The 19,692-nt window shown below is 32.5% G+C and overlaps 1 protein-coding gene across 1 annotated transcript in view; it reads left to right on the plus strand.

Moving 5' to 3' along the window:
- The window catches only part of LOC129226696 (uncharacterized), a 104,311-nt gene that overhangs the window by 75,950 nt on the left and 8,669 nt on the right, over positions 1-19,692 (plus strand). Inside the window, exons 2-5 of the mRNA XM_054861325.1 lie at positions 12,525-12,681; positions 13,789-13,954; positions 15,895-16,028; positions 19,065-19,181. Of these exons, the coding sequence (XP_054717300.1) occupies positions 12,525-12,681; positions 13,789-13,954; positions 15,895-16,028; positions 19,065-19,181 (574 nt within the window). The remainder of the gene's footprint in view (positions 1-12,524; positions 12,682-13,788; positions 13,955-15,894; positions 16,029-19,064; positions 19,182-19,692) is intronic.

Here is a 19,692-nt window from a genome sequence, read left to right on the forward strand (position 1 = left end):
TCAAAATGGAATTGCCTTTAAGCGCTTTTCATTTTCAACATTTCCGCTCATGACAGTAAAACCATTTGAAAATATACAATGTAATTATTTTTTTTAAAGTGGGATAATTTTTACTGTTCTGTGTCAGGTTTTTTGAGGGATGAAATGAAATAAAGTACAGCAGGAGCGGATCTAGAGGGGGGCCATGGCCCCTCCCAAAGCCTTGTGAGTGTAGGAATTTTTTTTAAGAAAAAAAAAGAAAAAATATTATGAGAAGATAACAAAATTTAACACATGTATTTTACTGAAAAAGAAGTATAGGCCTTAATTGGGAGATAAATTATATCTCTATCCTTAAAACAAAACTTTTATTTCCAAAATTTTTCTCCATCTTTTACATCATTTCTTGATTCCGATTACAGACACTTGGATGATCTCTAAATGCTGCTATTCTCAGAGTATACTTATTTTTCACGAGACCAAAGAGAGCCTAAATTTTCGTTTTTATGGCTTTAATTTCGAAACTAGGGGGAGAACCCCCTTTTCCCATGCGTTTCCACAAATGCCTTGATGTGTAGCAAAAAATTGCATTTTAAGTCTTTTATTTGGAAAAAATGTCAAGGGAAACTAGTTTATCCAGCCCTTATCACTTAAGGGGATCGTGGACCTTCCAAATAGCTCAAATCGGTCAAAAATATGATTTTTTTTATTTCGTGGAAGTAACAATATATGAAATGTGCTGAATCGCATGAAAAAAACCTCTTGTTGATCTGATGTTTTATCGCGAAGTTATATGCGTTTAAAAAAAGTAAACAGAGCGTGTTTTCGATTAAAATGGCTGTAAAACATGTAATTAAAGTCGAAAAACTAAGTAAAACTGAGTGTCAAACATGTAAACTAAGTTTCAATAAATTCTTACATTGGTATTAATGTCAAATATTTAATCATCGTGAAAATATCTTTCGGGAGGTATTAAAATACGAAGATCATGAAATGTAGGTGAAATTAGACTTTAATGTCATTTATCTCGGACTGGAAAATTCGATGCTGACACAGATTGAAAAAAGCTCCATGCGACTTAATTTTTGTCCGATATGCTTCAAATTTCAGAATATGCTACTTTGGTAGTAGTTTGATAAAACTGGGTATGCATTAAGGTTTAAGAGCATTTTATGTTGCTTAAAAATACTTAAATTTTGATTTTCATGTAATATTCGCAACAAAAACTATTGCTTTACGCGAAAAAAAAATACTGTGCAGTTAATAATGGACCAATCCTTTAATGGATACCCAAAGTTCTTGGCAATGTTCCGTTCTCTGATAAAATACAAATTGTTTGAGAAAAAAGCAAAAACTGAGTCGCATGGAGCATTTTAAAATTTTTATTTTAACTTTCAAAATTTTTAATTTTAATTAAATTTTAGTTTCTAACCTTTATTTTCAAAAAGTATTTTGGGGCCAGCGCCAGAAACATGACATTTTTCCGTACATCATCAAAAATAGACAAAATGCGTTTTTAGTTTCCTAATTTTCAAAAATTACTCCGAAATTTAAATTTTGAAACATTTTTTAGGGAGATTCCTAAACCCACCCCCTCACCTAATATCTCAATACCCCGAAAGTTGAGTTTTTAAAACTTCATTTTAATAAAATTTCTGGGGAGTTCGGAGTTTGTTCAAAAATTTCGGATGGCCCCTCCCAAAACAATAGGCTGGATCCGCCACTGAAGTACAGTTGTACCAACCCAGTGAATGCGCACCTCAAACTTGGGGACAAGCACGGCATTTTTTTGGCCGCTTTTTTTTTTTTTTTGGAACTTTGACGAAAATTAGTAAACTGCTAAATCATCTTAAAAAAAAGCTTTTGGCACCTAATTTTGTTTTAAAAGTTCCTAATTGTTTCAATGGTCGGTCTACCCTATTAGAAGGAATGAAGCGTAATATTTTACTTTCTTTTGCATGGTAGTTTCTAATTTCAACAGAACCGTATCTCCATTCATAACAAATCCTTTAAATGTTAGAGGATCCGCCTCCTGTTCATTAACGCTCACCAACTCCCGAAGATGCTTCCCTATTTCATTTGGATCGCGAAGATTTAAATCGTCTGCTACGAAAAATTAATGCTCTGTGCCTTAAGAACAAAATGAAAATTCCTCTCTCCCTCCCGCTGAAAATCGAATTTAATTAAAGAGTTTAGTATAATTAGAAGAATATCAAAATCTCGCTCCTACAGAATGATTAATTTTGTTAAAATATACACATAATAAAATTATTTTAAAAAAAGTTTCGAAGAGCACCTCTCTCCCGTAGTCGAAGCAAACTTGTTTCAAAGTCCACAGCTGTAGATGTTAAGTAGCTTGTGATCATAGAAAAAATATGGTTTTATTCGTTTGAAAAGTTTTTTTTTTTTTTTTTTTTTCAAATTTGTGGTCTGCAGTAACATTTTGCTCTTTAGCTTCGGGCGTAATTTGAGTTTAGCCTAGGATTTTCGCTAAATTAGAAATCCCTATACTTCCTGTTATAATTAATTTTGAAAAATGAAACAAACTTCATCTAGTGCAGAAAAAATAGCTCTTTCAATTGACATAGAATGTTAAGGGGTGTTTGAAATCTTTTATCTCCTTGTCATGCAATTTTTGTGAAATTTTAGCTTAAAAAATCGATGAAAAATTTGACCTTTGCTTTCAAGGATTGAAAACAAAAGGCAATTTCTAATTAAAACTCTTGTTTACCCGCTGTGTACTGTTTTTCATAGCTGCAGATAGTTTTGTGTTTTGTGCGCAGATACTATATATTTTTATCGTACTATGAGAGGTACCTCGTAACGTATATCTTGAAATACATATTTTAATCAAAAGTAAATGTCAAATTCACTTACAGGAAAACTGGTTCAAATATCATTATGAAAATGCCAAAAATGTCTGCTCGCGTTCAAGTAACCTTAAATACGAGCAAGGATGCAGTTTTGGAGTTCATATCCACTACCTTACTTAACGTATTCAAATTGCAGCTTTGCAAGCTTCAAAGGAACCCTTTCGCGATGCTTACATGCCTGACTGATTCACTTCAGTTTGATGGTAGGAAAATCGAGAAATCTTCTAAGTGCTTGGAAATATCCAGAAATGCTTGCGGAATGTTTCGAAATTGTGCTTAGTTCCATTTCCGAACGTCTGTCTCCATGGTTGCCATTCTGATTTCGAAGAATGTAGCGAAGGAAGTAGTTCGAAATGAAAAAGGATGTTTCGATTTGCTTGTGTTTTTTTTTTTTTTTTTCGTTAAAATGTGTCTTTATTATTTGCTTGCTTGCATTTTGCTGATTTTCCTTTTGTCAGCGTTATCGGGGAAGTAAATGATGCAATATTTACGAGAAGTGGACCACGTTACACTGCTGAATTTGCTTGATTTTTTTTTTTAATTTCGAATTTTGAGTTATAAAAAGGTATGCAATTGAGCGGATTTTCTTTCTTGCATAGTATTTTTGTATACCTATTTGAGTGCTCCACTCTTTTCATAAAGTTTCTGCTTCAAAGCATCTAGGTAGTTTTAAGATGTGTAAAGTTCAAAAGTTCCATTCATTCATTTATTCATTCTTAACTGGTTGTGTCAAGCTATTCCATGGAAAAAACTACGCATCATTAAAAAAAATATTTCTGAACATTTTTTTTTTTTTTCCGTTTTGCTTTTGTCAAAAAAGAAGTGAAACTAAGTCAATTAATGTGCGATTGTTTTGAGAAATCACGAATTGCTTATTGTTTTCACTTGACCTTTGAATGACGTCCGTCCTTTGATTTTATTTTTCGATGCTTACATTGCAGGCGTCCATGTGCCTCGGAAACAAATTGTTTAAAAACGACCTTCTCGACTTTACGCAATCCTTTCTACGTGAAAACATTTTTACGTACACAACAACATCCAGCATCTAGCCCATGGCATTCATTTGAATTTTGATGTCTTGAACTCAAATTATGGTTGCGATAAAAGCCATTAGTAGAAACAAGAAACCCAACGAGTAAGGGACTATTGCAATTCGTGATTGCCAGTGGCGCACAGAGGAATTTTGCAAGGGGAGGGTCCAAGGTTGAAAGCCTCATTCTCATATCATACTCCAATACGCCGTCAAACATATTGACTTGATTTTATCGATTCCCAAGAACGAAAAGCAGTAAAAAGTAAACTATTCAATAAATAATTAGCCTTATTTACCGAAATATACTTAAATAAATAACCAGAAAGCAAAATAATTTACGCTTTTTCTTTTCTCGTAATTAAAAAATGGATTCAAGTTCGTGGAATCTCATTTTAAACTAATTACAAGAATAAAAAACAATTATTACAGTGTATACATTTATAATCACCATTCTGCTTCTTATAGGAAATTAATTGGTCATGGGAAAAGTGCATAATATTTAAAAAAATATTTTAACATAATCATTTTAGTTTTCAACTTATTAGAGCTGAAATTATTGTTACTTTTGCTTGAGATTATTCTACGTACAAAATACGTAGGATCGTAATCAATCGGGGGAAAAAAAAGCAAGGCCTATGGGAGGGGTCCGGACCCCCTCGACCCCTCCCTTGTGTGCGCCACTGGTGATTGCGAAAAACATAATTTGAACTCAAGATCTCAAAATTTATTTTATTTATCTATTTATTTATTTTTATTATTATTATTATTATTATTTTTCTTTGAAAGAGGCATCTATTTTTTATGCTAATTTCTTTTCATCTGTTCTCTCAAAGTATGCTTTCAAATATTTACTCGATAAGTTTTACTCCTTCTTACTGATTAATTTCTTAAAATCGACGAAAAACCTTACTAGTCCAGTAGTAAGCTCTAAAGCTGAACTGTTATGTGCGAGTGATTAATACATTGTTGTGATTACTACTTTATCAAAACTTTTTTATTAGTCATAACTCGCCACTAAATTTAAGAAAAAATTCATATGCTACTGCCAGAGGAGACTGAATGCAACTTTTACTTCCTTGTACAAAATAAAGATTGTAATCACGGCAAATGTCGTTTAATTCTTCCATTTACTCGAAACTACGATTTAAGCCACTCTTACTCTAACCACGACTTATAATATAAGGAATCAAATTATTCTTTGACTTTGCCTGTCATTTTCTGTAGTTTTCATTAGTCACGGTGAATAATAAAGGCGATTTTTACTCAATTATCGTATAATTATTTTCCATCGTAGTAAATAGCCAAGTCCACATTATCAAATAGTACCGGGCATTTACTTAACTAAAATAATTATTTCTTAATCATGTTTAATAGCAAGTAATCAAGACAAATAGTAAAAGTAGCTTGCAGTTTACTTCTGTATATGTTGAAAATAGCTAGACGTTTGTATCAAATTTCATGCTTTTAAGTGAATTAATCATATTACACTTTTTATAACTCTTCCCCTGTTTCCAGTTTGATATTTCAATTAACTTTAATAATGTTAACTTTTAGTTCAGTGTCTGGTTTTTGAATTATTTATAACGTTGAAAGATGTGGATTATCTCGTTCAGGAAAATTGTTTAGTGCAGTGGTGACATCTCGTGGAAATGTTAGCTACGAATGCAATTAAAATTAAATTTTAAACATTTTCTTTAAATTGAAAGTTGCAGTTTAACTGACATGTTTCTGTACATATATTTGAAAAAAAATAGATTTTCGTCAATTATTTAATTGACGATTTAGTAAAATAATTCACGGAAAATGTATTTTTCTGACGATTCAGTACACACTAACCACAAAACATTCTTTCACGTTGAAGGCAGACCACATTTTGTAAACTTTTTTTTTTTGCCATAAATTGCTTTGAAAGGACAAAACAATAAGCTTTTAATCAAAAAACTTCGAGTTGATTTTTTTTTTTTTTTTTTTTGTATTTCTCTACGTCATTGTTTTGTTATTCTTGAATCTTAAACATTTGAAAACTATAAGAAGTAATGCAAAAATAGGGAAAATAAACAATGTATATATTTATAGACATATTTGTAGATAGAGGGTTGAACGTTTTATCTGTTAACTGGTTTTTCTTCCTCGTGTCGTGACGTCACTGCCAAGTATCTTTACAAACAAGTATAGTAGTTTTTACTCCCTTCTAAAATGAAAGCAAGATTATTCTTTAAAAAAACTTTCTAAATTTTTTAGATTTTTTTTTTTCCAAATCGAAAATACTGTAAAAGTTATACTGATAGATACTAAGGACCAAAAAAAGTATTCTGAAACTTGAGAAAAATTTAAAATGTTATAAACAGAAATTAGAAAGAATTAACTGCCGCCTGTTAAACTGCAGAAGTAGTTTCCACTGCGCGAAGCTTCCCGCTGTAAGGAAACAACATTTACAGAAAAGTTTGTTCCCGACATTGTCCCCCGTTTTTCTGTTTTTATTTCGTTTCTGGATCTTGTCGTCATTTTTCATAAAATACCTGTTTACCAGTAATATAAAAATTATATTAATAGATACTTAATACTAAAAGTAATCTGAAGTTTGAGTAAAATATAATATTTTTTCGAAGAAATTAAAAGATTTATCTCCCTTTCTGGAAAAGCACGGAAGTAATTTACACTGCACGAAGTGTCTCGTTAGAACGAAACAACATTTACATGCAAAGATTGTTTGTGTGGTAAGTGCTTTGCTGACGTTTTCTCAATTTTGTTTCAGTTCTGAAACGTGACCTAGACACTAGAACATGCAATGCGTGTTTACCAGTACTTCAGTACTGGTAAACATTTCTGTCCCAGATACTGACTTGTATCTGTACTGCAATAGCTATCAGTATTAATGACTTAATCTCATCTTCTGTTTCAAATCTTAATTACAACAGAAAATCAGTCAAGACATACACCGTGTACAAAGAGGGGGACCGTATACATAGAGGGTGTTCTTAGGGTTCAACCCCCCCCCCCCCCCGAAAAGTTCGGTTAGACAGTTAAATGCTCTTTTATATTTAAAAATTTCCAAAAAATATTGTTCCAAAACTCAAATGTCTTTCATATGTATATTAATTGCATAAAAGGCTTTCATAATAGATAACCCGACGACTTGAACATTAGCCCAAATAGCGCAAAGCTCCGCATGAAAGTTTTTAAACCCTTCCCGAAATTATTTTCTGGTTACGGCCCTGAGTCAAGACCAGTTGTTTTCAACTGTTGGTCTACAGGAAATGTTAAATGACCCGTAAACATTTGTATGTGGAAGCTAGGGATAGAAATTCAATAGTTTTATTTTATTTATTTTACTTATTTATTTTTTATTTATTCTTGGTTTCTTTCTTTAGAAAAAAATTATTTCTATATCTTTGTTAGTTTATAATTTTTTACTTATTTTTTTGTCTTGTATGAATGTTGAATAATTTTCATTTTAAAAGTACTTTTAGTGCGAAAAAAATGCTGACTTTCATACTATGAAATGAATTTCGAACTTAATGAAATCATCACTTAACTTTCATCAATTAATTACTTTAATTGATGAAAGTGAAAAGTTTGAAATTAAAAATATTTCACTTGTTAGTCTTGTTATTATAAATATGCTCTAAAGAAATGTTGATGTTGAACGGATTTCCCCAAGATTTAAGACATTGTCAAAAAGAAGTTTACTTGATCAAGGATTTTACTTTTGTTGGAAATGTAGCGCTCATTTATTACAAGGAAATGGGCTCAACATTTCCAACAAAAAACAATCTAAAAATTTCCAGCCTTTTTTATATTTTTTAACCGAAAAGTTTCTTTAACACTTCAAACGCAAAAAATTATTTACTTTTTCCAACTGGGAAATTAATTCATCATTTTCAACAAGAAGTGTAGTTGAGCTTTTTCAACAAGGAAATGAGTTCAACATTTTCAACAGAGAAATTAGCATAACAAGAAAAATACAAACTACGCGCGCACGCATCATTCTAAAAACTTCGGTTTAAAAGAAAATATCAACAATCCAAATAAAACATCCAAGTGTTTTTACTAAGCTTTAAGGGACCTTAATATCAAATAATACATCTGTAACACTTTAAGATTACAAAAACTAGACATAATTACGTATTATAACACCATGCCAGTTTACAATGTTTTTCTCGGATTTGAAGAAAAAGTAACATCTCATCACGCCTACTCGAACAAAAGAAGACGTCTACATTCCACCTTTTATGACTTTCGTAACGACCCACAAAGCCTCCATTCGTCGCAAGGAGAGAATTTTCGGTCGTGCCTGAATGATTTACCGACAGATTTTGGTTGTGTTATTGAGCAAGGATGCTTATGAACCTTTTGAGATCTCGCATCCCTCCTTTCCCCCCCTCTCTCTCTCTCTCCCTCTAACTCGTTTTCTCCCTGGAAATGCTCAGCTTGAAGAGTACTTAAATCAGCTCAGTTTAGGTGTCCGCTTTCACTGCCATGGATGAAAGTTTTCATGAAAATATAATTGCAGTGTCTATTCTGCACCTCAATTGATTTTTTTTTATTGATGTATTCTTTATTTTTTAAATTATTTCTTCATTTCTTTTCTTCCGCTACCTGTTATTAATTTATTTTTTGTTAATTTTTTCCCTCTTTTTTAAAATATTTTCTTTTGCGTATACTGCTTTTTTCCGTTTCGGCTTTCTTTTTATTACTTTATTTTCCTTAAGTTTCATTATTCTGCTATTTCCTCTCCCTCCCCCCCCCCCTTACTTTTCGTAGGAATGTATCTTCCTTTCTTCTCTCTTTATTTCACTTTTTAACCGACTTCAAAAAGGAGGCGGGTATCAGTTCATACCGTATGTATGTTTTTTTTTTTTTTTTTTTTGTCCACTCACAGCGTCTCACCTAATGAACCGATTTTGTTGGTTTTTTTTTTTTTTTTTTTTAATGGATAAGGGATGACTCAACTTAGGTCCCATTACTTTGTTTGACCATATTTGTTCTTTAGAAAAAAAGTTATGGTCAAAAAACAATAAAATTTTCATGCAATTTCCCTATTAAATGACTAAATATAAAACCCATTGTTACAAAAATTTGGTGCCATACAACAGTAATATTAATAGTATTTGCAGTAATAATTTTGAATGACGGCTTCTCTGAAGCAAGCATCAAATTTTTTCAGTGTCATTGAGGTTAGGTTTGCCTTAACTAGGTAGTATTTTTATCGTTATCATCTATGTAAATAACAGATGATCTGGGCTAAGTAAGGAGATACAGGATTGCATCACAAGCAACTTGTATGCTGTGAAATGTAAATTAGTAGGAGAAAACGTATTATTTAAATGGTTATAATCAAATTAACACACAAATAAATTCCAGAGATAAACAAAGATAAATTTTTAGTGCCAATCGCTTAACGTTTAAGGTGTGTTTATATATATATATATATATATATATATATATATATATATATATATATATATATATATATATATATATATATATATATATAGTATAAAGCATTTTTATGGCAAAAATAAGGTGAAGTTTCGTTTTACTACTTCTGAAATACATTTACACTAAAAAGAATGAAATAAAAAAATTTTGGAAAAAAAAATAGAACCGATTTCACAAAATTGCTCTAAAAAGTGAAAAATTATTTTATTCTTTAAACACCATCGCTAATACTTTTAAACATAATTTTTGAAGTTGGCGTTTTTGTTTTTGCGCCAACTTCAGAAATTATGTTTAAAAGTATTAGCGATGGTGTTTAAAGAATAAAATTATTTTTCACTTTTTAGAGCAATTTTGTGAAGTCGGTTCTATTTTTTTTTTTTTCAGAATTTTTTTTTTAACTATCGTCTTTTTTCTCCTTTCTTAATATTTTCTTCTTTTCTCCTCTCTTCGTTTATTCTTCCTAGTCAGTACTTGTTATCTTTAGATGCATTTTCTTATTTTGTTTACACTGTTCTTGCTTTCCTTAATCTTATTTATTATTTTCTTTTCGTTTCTTTTTGCCTTATTATATTTGTTATGTATATTTCGATGTCAGTTCTTACTTCATTTAATTCTTGGAGTTAAATAAAATCTATACTTTTATTGCTTTTTGGAATTTTGTCCTAGACTTATTATTTTTCAGTGTATACTTAAATATGAAAAATAATGGCATTAATATTTGACCATATTGTTGTATTAAATATCTCATCAACGTTGTTTCATTCTTTCAGCTGTCAATATTGCTGTTTACACTGTTACAAAAAATTGTAAAATTAGTAGTAGTCATGAATTTGAGGCTAGAATCTTCTTATAGAAATACCAGCAAAAAAGTGTAGAGCGTGTGCGCTTTGCACCTGTGTATCAGTCGTTTTTACCTCTTTTTTTATGCTTCAACACGATTTGACGATATCGCTCCAGCTAAGGCAAACGAAACCATCAGAGTAGCATAAATTAATTATTGAACCAGTGGCAAGAGCCCAACTACGATCGTTCCTTATTATTCGTGATTAATTACCGATGCATCGTCGCCAAAGCGAATTCCCCACGTTCTCTCTTATCGATTCTGGCATTCCATTCCTCCCCCACCCCTGATGTACAGTCCCTTCCGCTTCCTCTGATTCTGTTGTCCCTCTGGGTTGCTGATCGTTCAATACTGGGAAGACTAGAGTACCGATTAGAAGCCATCGGTTTGTGCAAATCTAATGCACTGATGATTGAAACTTGCCAGCCATTTACATTTACAAGCTTCGCTGATCAGTTTCAAAACGAACTGGCAAGGATTAATTGGCTGCAACCCAATCTTGTCTTTGTGCGAAATTTCGTTGCTCGAATCAAGCAATTGTGATGAATTGTGAGGAAACATTGCTTTGTTGCTAAATAAACTTATTCTTGATTTGAGTTGTTTTTTTTTTTTTTTTTGGACTAAATAAACCCATTCTTGATTTAAATTGCATTTTTTTGGCTTTAGAAGGGGTTGATGTGAGTTTTCGGTGGCATTGCACTGTCCCCTCTTTTTTCGCCTGTTTCTCTGGTTCTCTCAAACAAGACTGACAAAGTGGTGAGGTTATTTAATAATAGTCTCGAAGATAAATAAACGATCGTTGAATAAGCCAAAGAAAGCACACAAATCTACAAAAGTTTATTTTAAAAGTATTAATTGAATAGTGAACGGAAGATGGCAAATTGCCTTCATATATGTATATATATAGCAATTACGATTGCTTATTGTTTTGACTTGACTGTAATTGATGTTCCTTTGATTTTATTTGTCTACTCTTATAATGCAAACACCTCTGGTCCACGAGTCTCCGCGAGCTACTCAATCCTCGTTAGACAAAAGTAACATGAATCATACGACATCCAGCATCCAGCCAGTAGCATTCATTTGAATTTTGAAGTCTTGAATTCAAATACTGTTTTCCACAATTATGATTGCGGTAAAAGTCGTTTGTAGCTATAAAATCCGAACGGGTTGAATCCTATCGCAATTCGTGATTGCAAAAAAAAATATAATTTGAAATCAAGGCGTCAAATTTGACAGGAATGCCATGGGCTGAATACTGTTTTTTTTCTCTCTCGAGTTGAGTTTAATACGGCAACACCGAGTGTTTGTGTAGTAAAATTTGTTGCTCTATTTAAACCGGTAAGGAAGGATATGGATCAAGGACAAAAATCACCCAAAGGTTTACTGTACAATGAAGAAAGGTAGGAGATTTGAACTTTCAAACATAATTTCCTCCAACACTGGAAAGGCTGACTTTTCGCCTTTCTTCCCTGTGCTCTTCAATTGAGACATGATCTATATTTGGACACATATACTATTTTTTCCGTTGATATTATTCATTTTTGATGATAACAAAATAATTAATTTTTGTTGCAATTCTTGATATAATTTCATCATGTGTTAATTTTTTTCTCCAAAAGCTGACTGTTTTTTTTTTTTTTTTTTTTTTTTTGAGCAATCACGATTGCTTATTGTTCTCACTTGACTGTTTTTGACGTTCCTTTGATTTTTCCCACCGCCACCCTCCGCACCATCACTGTCGACGGGCTCCTCACGATGCTGCTCCTATAGCGAAAGCCGTCTCCGGGTTGCATCCGTGTCCTACACACACGCGCATACAAACACAGCTACACACACCCACCCACACACACACAAAGGCATACACACACATACACCTACACACATACAACACATACACACATACATACACGCATACATACAGACTCACACACATATACACAGCTACCCACACATTCATGCCTGCACACAGATACAAACACATATGCCTACACACACATACACATACCCCCCCCCCACACACACACATTCATACACACAACTACCCACACACTTATGCCAGCACACAGACACAAACACACATGCCCTACACACACATACACATAACCCTTACACACAAACACATACCGCCACACACAAACACACACGCCAACATACACACACTCGTGATTGCAAAAAACATAATTTGAATTCAAGATGTCAAAATTCAAATAAAATTTTTTTCCCCCAAGATGTTGATTGTTGCTATGTTTTCAGTTGTTGATTATTGCTATTTTTCAGATGTTGATTGCTGTTATTTTTTTGGTTGTTGATTATTGCCATTTTCCCCAGACAGTAATCGTTTCTACTTTTCCAGATGTACCAGCTTTCAAAATGTGAAACGGGGCGAAATGTGCAAAGTTCCGGGATCAACAGTTTCTCCCTCACCCCCAGGGACACCCACACCTATACGTTTACCTCATGCCAAGCCCGATGTCTTCAGAGAGGTTCTTTTCTATCTCTACACGGGAAAGGTTAGCTAATCACAAAATATCTTTGGTAACAAAATACTTCATTAAAATTAGGTATGAAAGTGGTCAGGAAGAACTCCCAAAGGGCAAAAAATGCTTTGAATTTGTTCCTGTTTGCTAGTTGTACTCACTTTCTTTTATGTGCAAGTTATTCTTGTTGGCACAAAGAGAATATACTCGTAATTTCAACAAGGGTTTTGCGGGATGAGAATGAAATGCTAGGTTTTTAACCTTTTACAAGATTTTTCAAGAGCAATGACTATGAAATATGACGATCTTCTAAGCTTTAGTAGGGGCAGCACGAAAACTTACAAGAATTATAGCTTAATATCACTATTAAAAACTCACAAGTAAAATTTAATGTTCTAAAAATATTGTACTTTTTAAATTCTTTACCCATTTTTCATTTTGAAAAATTTATTTTTCCTTCCAACATTCATTTAAATTATGTTATACAACTATATATGAAACTTTAACTCTAAGCTTTAGAAAAGGATTTAAAAGAAACTGAAGTTGTCATGATTGCTTAAGAATTGTATTATTCTTTATATGCTGCTCAAATGTTTCTGTAATTAATGTAATACTTTTGTGGCGTTTTAGTTTTTAAAAAAACGTTACTAAAGGTACTGCTAGAATGTTGGGACCTTAAAAATTTTTAACTTTCTACTGGGTCAAGATTCACTTTGTGAAACTCTGCTCTGGCCATAATTTTAAAATATATATTCACATTAATTCTTGAAATTTACCACCGAAAAAATAACTGTTAAGCTATTTTAACAGTTCAATTATTTATTATATTTGCAGTTATTCTCTTTTCAAACGCAAGTTTCTCAGATCCCGATTCTTATTTGCAATAGTTAGGTACAGTTAAATCCAGTAGTTAGAATCTTCAAGGAACCACAGATTTCGTTTGCTGCAACGGAAATTTTGTTGTAACGGAATTCTATCAATGTAATGACAATTAAAATGGAAATGAACATCTGTTTCAATGAAATGAAATTTCGTTGTATTGTTATTTGCTGTAATGAGATTTCTATGTGTACTATCACGATTGTGCGAATTTTAGGTATTGCTACAGAAAGGGAAAATAATTGACTATGGTTTTTCTAGGTGATTTTACAGGACTGTACCGTTTTTGAAAGCTTATCCATTGCTCAGGAACTGGGAATAGAAGAACTGCGCATGTGCTGTGAGGACCATATTAACAGCACTTTGAACATACATAATGCTTGTACTTTCTTGCCAGCGGCGTTAGAAATGGAAAACAGAATACCAGGTAAAAAATCATTACTTAAAGCGATTTGAAAATAAGAAACATTTTCATTCAAATAGAACAAATGCAATCAAGAATTGCAGATGTTCAACAAAACGAACCATTAGATTTGTGTCTTCTTTTTTAATACATAGTACTTAATAGTGTAGTTGACTGTTATAGTCAATTGCATCCAATTTGCTATTTGTTCCCAATAAGACTCTTAGAAGTCATTTATATTTTAGAAATACTTTTCTGAAGTTTAATTATGTTGATGATGTTTATCTATTTAAATTTTACAAACTTTTTAACAATTTTTGTCGCATTGTAGATGTTTTCAATTTGATAATGATAGAATTTCAGTCTAGATGTCGACTTTTATTTGTTTTAATTGCGCCAGTTATGTTTCTGCTTTCATATTAATTGCCATTGTCAGTGAATGTTTCTCTGTAGAGTGCAATATTTTAAAATAAATTAATTTATTTAATTAAAAAATCATGTGACTGGTCTGACCAATACTAAAAAGTTAATAGAATAAATACAAACATCATTTTAGGTAAGCAATGTTCTTAATTGCATAAAAGAAAAAATAAATAAAGGATTCATTTTAACAAATGCCCCACAACTTTTATTCAGATAGATGCTTATTTTCTAGCTGTAATAATTAAATTTTTTATATTATTTTTTTTTTCCAGAGAGCTTTTATTTAATTTTTTTATCGGTGCGCACAAAGGAAATGAGTCATGACCTCATTTAACACACCATTAAAACTTTTAGAGGATTGTTTTTCGGGTAATTTCCTCTTTTTAGGAGTTTTTCGAGGGGAAGTCCTCATGGTATTTGTGGATTGACGCCATCGCCCTTGGGGGGAAGGGGCACGCACGATTATACTGTGGGCTTTCGTTTAAAGTTATGTTAATACTGTTTTGTTGCAAGAGTATCTTGAAAAGTTCATTTTGTCACATGGGTGGTTTACAGCGACCTTTCTGTTTATTCGATCTTTCCAACAGCCTAATCCATGGATTTTTGAAAGGATGAATTTGTCATGAATGCAGAAATTAAGTTGAGATAAATAACCCTTTCAGAAGGGAGAAAGATTTTGTTATGGAAATTTTCAATTTGTAAAAAGATCAATTCGGTTTAAATCAATTTAGTAAACTTTTAACGATGTCCAAGTGACCAGCAAAACCATTTCGATGAAAAGGAATTTCGTTATACCAATAGCGATATTACAAATGTTGACACTGTTTATATGTAATTTGAGTTGGGGGCAGGGACGTTTTGGGTGACGTAAGTCTTCGCGAAATTTTAGCTTTATTTTAGTGCTGCCATCTAGTTTCTATGTTCAGAGACCAAAAAATGATTGTGCGAAATAGTAATTATATGTTGAGTGTAAAAACATTTTATCTTCTTTTCAAGTAATTTATTGGAATGAAAGCTGAAGTAATTTAATACCCAAAAATTAAATTACATAATGGTTAAAATATTTTCCCTAATCTATTTTTCTACTTTTTGACCTTTTTTGTAAAAAATTTAAAATATTTTGATTTATTGACCCCTTTGCAAGTAGCTTTTGGTTAATTATTCTAAGCTCAGCTGAAATAGCAATTTTCCCTGTTTTTAACCTTGAGATTTGAAAAGCTTAAAATATTGACTCCTGTGGCGCAAAATTGTAACCCATCTGCATCCTCCATTTTAATACATTTGAATGATTGAATCTTTTCTCGTCTGACTCTTCTTTTCATGAGAGTATTCATATTTAGCTTGTTTAGCCTAAAATCATGATCTAAATCTGCAGGTTCATTTATTTACTTTGAATCCTTTTATTATTGAAAGTACCGAAACTGAAAATGTAAAGTTCAAAAAAAAAAATATGAAATGTAGATTAGTACTTTTTTATGATAGTAATATTAATTAATTTGTTCGCCAATAATAAAAAGCCACTCTTTCAATTTCTATTGCAGGCAACAAAGGAGGTCGATCATTTGTGGACAGATGCACAGCTTTTATTGGAGAAAATTCTCTAGAGTGTGTGAAAACTTCTGCATTCTTAAATCTTCCAAAAGAAGCTTTGATTCACTTAGTTTCTTCTGATTATGTAAGTTAAGTTTTTAATATTACCATGTATATTTTCTGTGTTTCTGTAAGTTTAATAGTAATGAATTTGATAGAACTTACTGCATCTCTATATGTTCAAGATTTTTAAGTTGTTCCTTAGTAATATCATTGTTGTATTACTTAGATTTTATTATTTTTTGCCATAAACTGCATAGATATTTAAAAATGTTGTTTACTTATCAGTTCTTTTTTCCAAACTGCATTATTCTGGGATCGTAGCTGTCCTTTAACTCTATGGTTCCATTTTTTGAGCGGAAAAAATCAGAAAAAAGTGTCCTATATTATTTTATTGTTTTAAAAGGTTATCTATCCTATATTTCTTCAAATTCTAATTTCATGTTTTTTCCTACTACAACAGCATGAAATAACATAAGCCAATCAGAAAATTCACTAACCTAAAGCTGTTCAGGGTGCCGACAGACCTCGGTAATCATGCAGTTTTCAAGGATTTTTTAATACTGTAGAAAAACAGAGAAACTTTCAAAAAATATTCAAAATGCTTTTTTTAATTCTATGTAATCTCTTTTTTTTAAGTATCTGTATATTTTATGCTTTTAATTCCCTATAATTTTACATCAGTCTTCTGATGAATTATTTCTGGCAGATTCTCATGCGTTATTGTGGAGAAGTATCTAACAGCTTAGACTAAAAAAAAAGGATTTTAATTGTTTCAATTCTACCATAAATATATTTACGTCAGACACACAAGTGTTTTGATAGTTGTATTGGTATGGAAGATTTTTTTTTGAGCAATCACGATTGCTTATTGTTCTCACTTGACTGTTTTTGGCGTTCCTTTGATTTTTCCCACTGCCACCTTCTGCACCATCACCGTCGATGGGCTCCTCACAATGCTGCACCTCTAGCTAAAGCCGTCTCCAGGTTGCATCCACGTCCTACACACACGCGCATACATACACAACTACACACACACACACGCACACACAAACACATACACACACGCATAAATACAGACACCCACACATACACACAACTACCCACACACTCATGCCTGCACACAGACACAAACACATATGCCTACACACACATACACATACCCCCCCCCCAACAGACACAAACACACATGCCTACACACACATAACCCGTACACACACACACATACCCCCCACTCACACACGCATACCCCCCACACACAAACACACACGCTTACATACACACACTCGTGATTGCGAAAAACATAATTTTAATTCAAGATGTCAAAATTCAAATTAATTTTTTTTTTCTTTGTGAAAGAAGCATATCTTATAATTTGGATGGATGCACAACAGTACATACAGAAGTTTGGTAAGACCTCATTTGGAATATGCTGTTCAGTTTTGATCTCCTTATCTTAAGAAAGACATTAATGTATTGGAAAGGGTTCAAAGGCGGGCTGCAAGGCTAATAAATAGACTTTCTCACTTAGACTATGATTCCAGGCTTAGAAGGCTAAAAATGCAGTCTTGAGCAAAGAAGAGACCAAGGGGACATGATTCAGTTGTTTAAATTTATTAAAGTGAAAGATGTTACGGGGCTGAAGTTTAGCACTGAAAACAGGACCAGGGGTCATTGTTTTAAGCTTTTTAAATCTCAGGCTAACATGGATATTAGGAAAAATTATTATTTTAGCAGGGTCGTGGAATTTTGGAACAGCTTACATAAGAGGTGGTAATGAGCAAGGGAGTAGATAGTTTTAAGAGGGCCATTGATCTTCACTGGGGATTGTAAATTGACTAGGACCAGTCTAGCTGGACCCAGAGCCTGTTGCTGGTCGTCACTTTTGTATTTGTATAGGTTCCCTTTAATCTATTTAAGAATAAGATGTTAGTAGTTTTACCCTTAATCTCAATCTTTATAATGTTTACACATTATAAAATGATAAGTTTTTCTCCAGACAAATTACATACACACACACACCACAGCGTCTCTTTTATTAACTAGTTCTGTCAAAAGATTTGTAACAGAAGAATATTTTTTCTGTAACTTGTTCTCAATACTCACATTTTGTAACAAATGCTTGAATGACTTAAACTGAGGCTGAACTGTCTCCAAGGCCCTCTACTCAAACGGTAAACCACATCTTTGGTAGGTAAGGGGGACCCTGGGGTGTAATGTAATGAAGATTTAGATCATATTACGGAGTGGGCTGATAAATGGGCTATGGCTGTTAATGTTGGGAAATGTTAAGTGCTACATTTAGGGCATGGAAATAAGTACAAGTTATTATTTGCAAGGTTCAGTATTAGTCAGGCAGAAAAAGTTACTGATCTAGGCATCTTAATAAGTCAGGATTTAAAGTTTAGTCAACAGTGCAGCATAGCTAGTAACAAGGCCAATAAGATGCTTGGGTTTATCAGTAGATCTATTTCAAACAAATCTAAAAAAGTTCTTCTGCCCTTATATATAAGTTTGGTAAGACCTCATTTGAAGTATGCTGTTCAGTTTTGGTCTCCTTATCTTAAGAAAGATATTAATGTATTGGAAATGATTCAAAGATGAGACCAAGGCTAATAAATAGACTTTTCATTTAGACTATGATTAGAATGCTAAAAATAGTCTTGAACAAAGAAGAGACCGAGGGGACATGATTCAGTTGTTTAAATTTATTAAAATAAAAGATGTTACGGGGCTAAATTTTAGCACTGAAAACAGGACAAGGGGTCATTGTTTTAAGCTATTTAAATCTCAGGCTAACATGGATATTAGGAAAAATTATTATTTTAGCAGGGTAGTGGAACAGCTTACTGGAAGAGGTGGTAATGAGCAAGGGAGTAGATAGTTTTTAAGAGGGCCATTGATCTTCACTGAGGATTGTAAATTGACTAGGGCCAGCCTAACTGGGCCCAGAGCCTGTTGCTGGTCATCACTTTTGTATTTGTATTTGTGATTTAATTATAAAATGATATTCAATGAATGCCTTTGTTATGTTACATTTAAGCAGTGTTTGTTGAATCATGTGTACTTCATTAAATTTTATTTGAAGCTGGATTTTTTTAATTTCAAAATGTATTTATAGTTAGCCATGGAGGAAGAGGATGTTTGGAGATCTGTGTTATCTTGGGCAAAACACCAATCTGGCGTTACTCAACCTACAGCACATTGGACAGAAGAAGAAAGAGCAAGAATAACTCAAGTAACACTGATTGTCTCTATTTAAATTCATTAACTCGCTTTCTTCTGCTGTATTTACATTAATAGTTAACATTGTTTCAAGATATTTAAATAGTATGATAATCTTGAAATCAAGAAGGAAGAACTATTTTAACAAAGTTTTAAATGTTTGGAAGTTATTGAAGGCTGTGGATACTTGCAATGTTCTGAACAATTTAAAAAAGGCACTTGATAATATTCATTGCTATGTCAGTACTAGAAGAGCGAGAATGTTTTCTCTGGGGGGGGGGGGGATTAGATGGTTATAACATGCCAGACATCTATTTTGTGGAGTTGGTTGGTCATATATGACAACTTCAAGAAGTGGTAAACAATTTGGGCAATGCATCCCCAAAAATATGAATATACATTAATGCTATATTATAAGCATACAGAATTTCATTTTTAATCTTAATTTTGTCTGGGAATGTAACTTAAATAAATATAAATAATCCATTAATTTTCTTCATTGAGCATCTGCATTAGGATTCATG

The sequence above is a fragment of the Uloborus diversus genome, chromosome 7, assembly GCF_026930045.1.
Source record: "Uloborus diversus isolate 005 chromosome 7, Udiv.v.3.1, whole genome shotgun sequence".
NCBI classification, from domain to species: Eukaryota; Metazoa; Arthropoda; class Arachnida; order Araneae; family Uloboridae; genus Uloborus; species Uloborus diversus.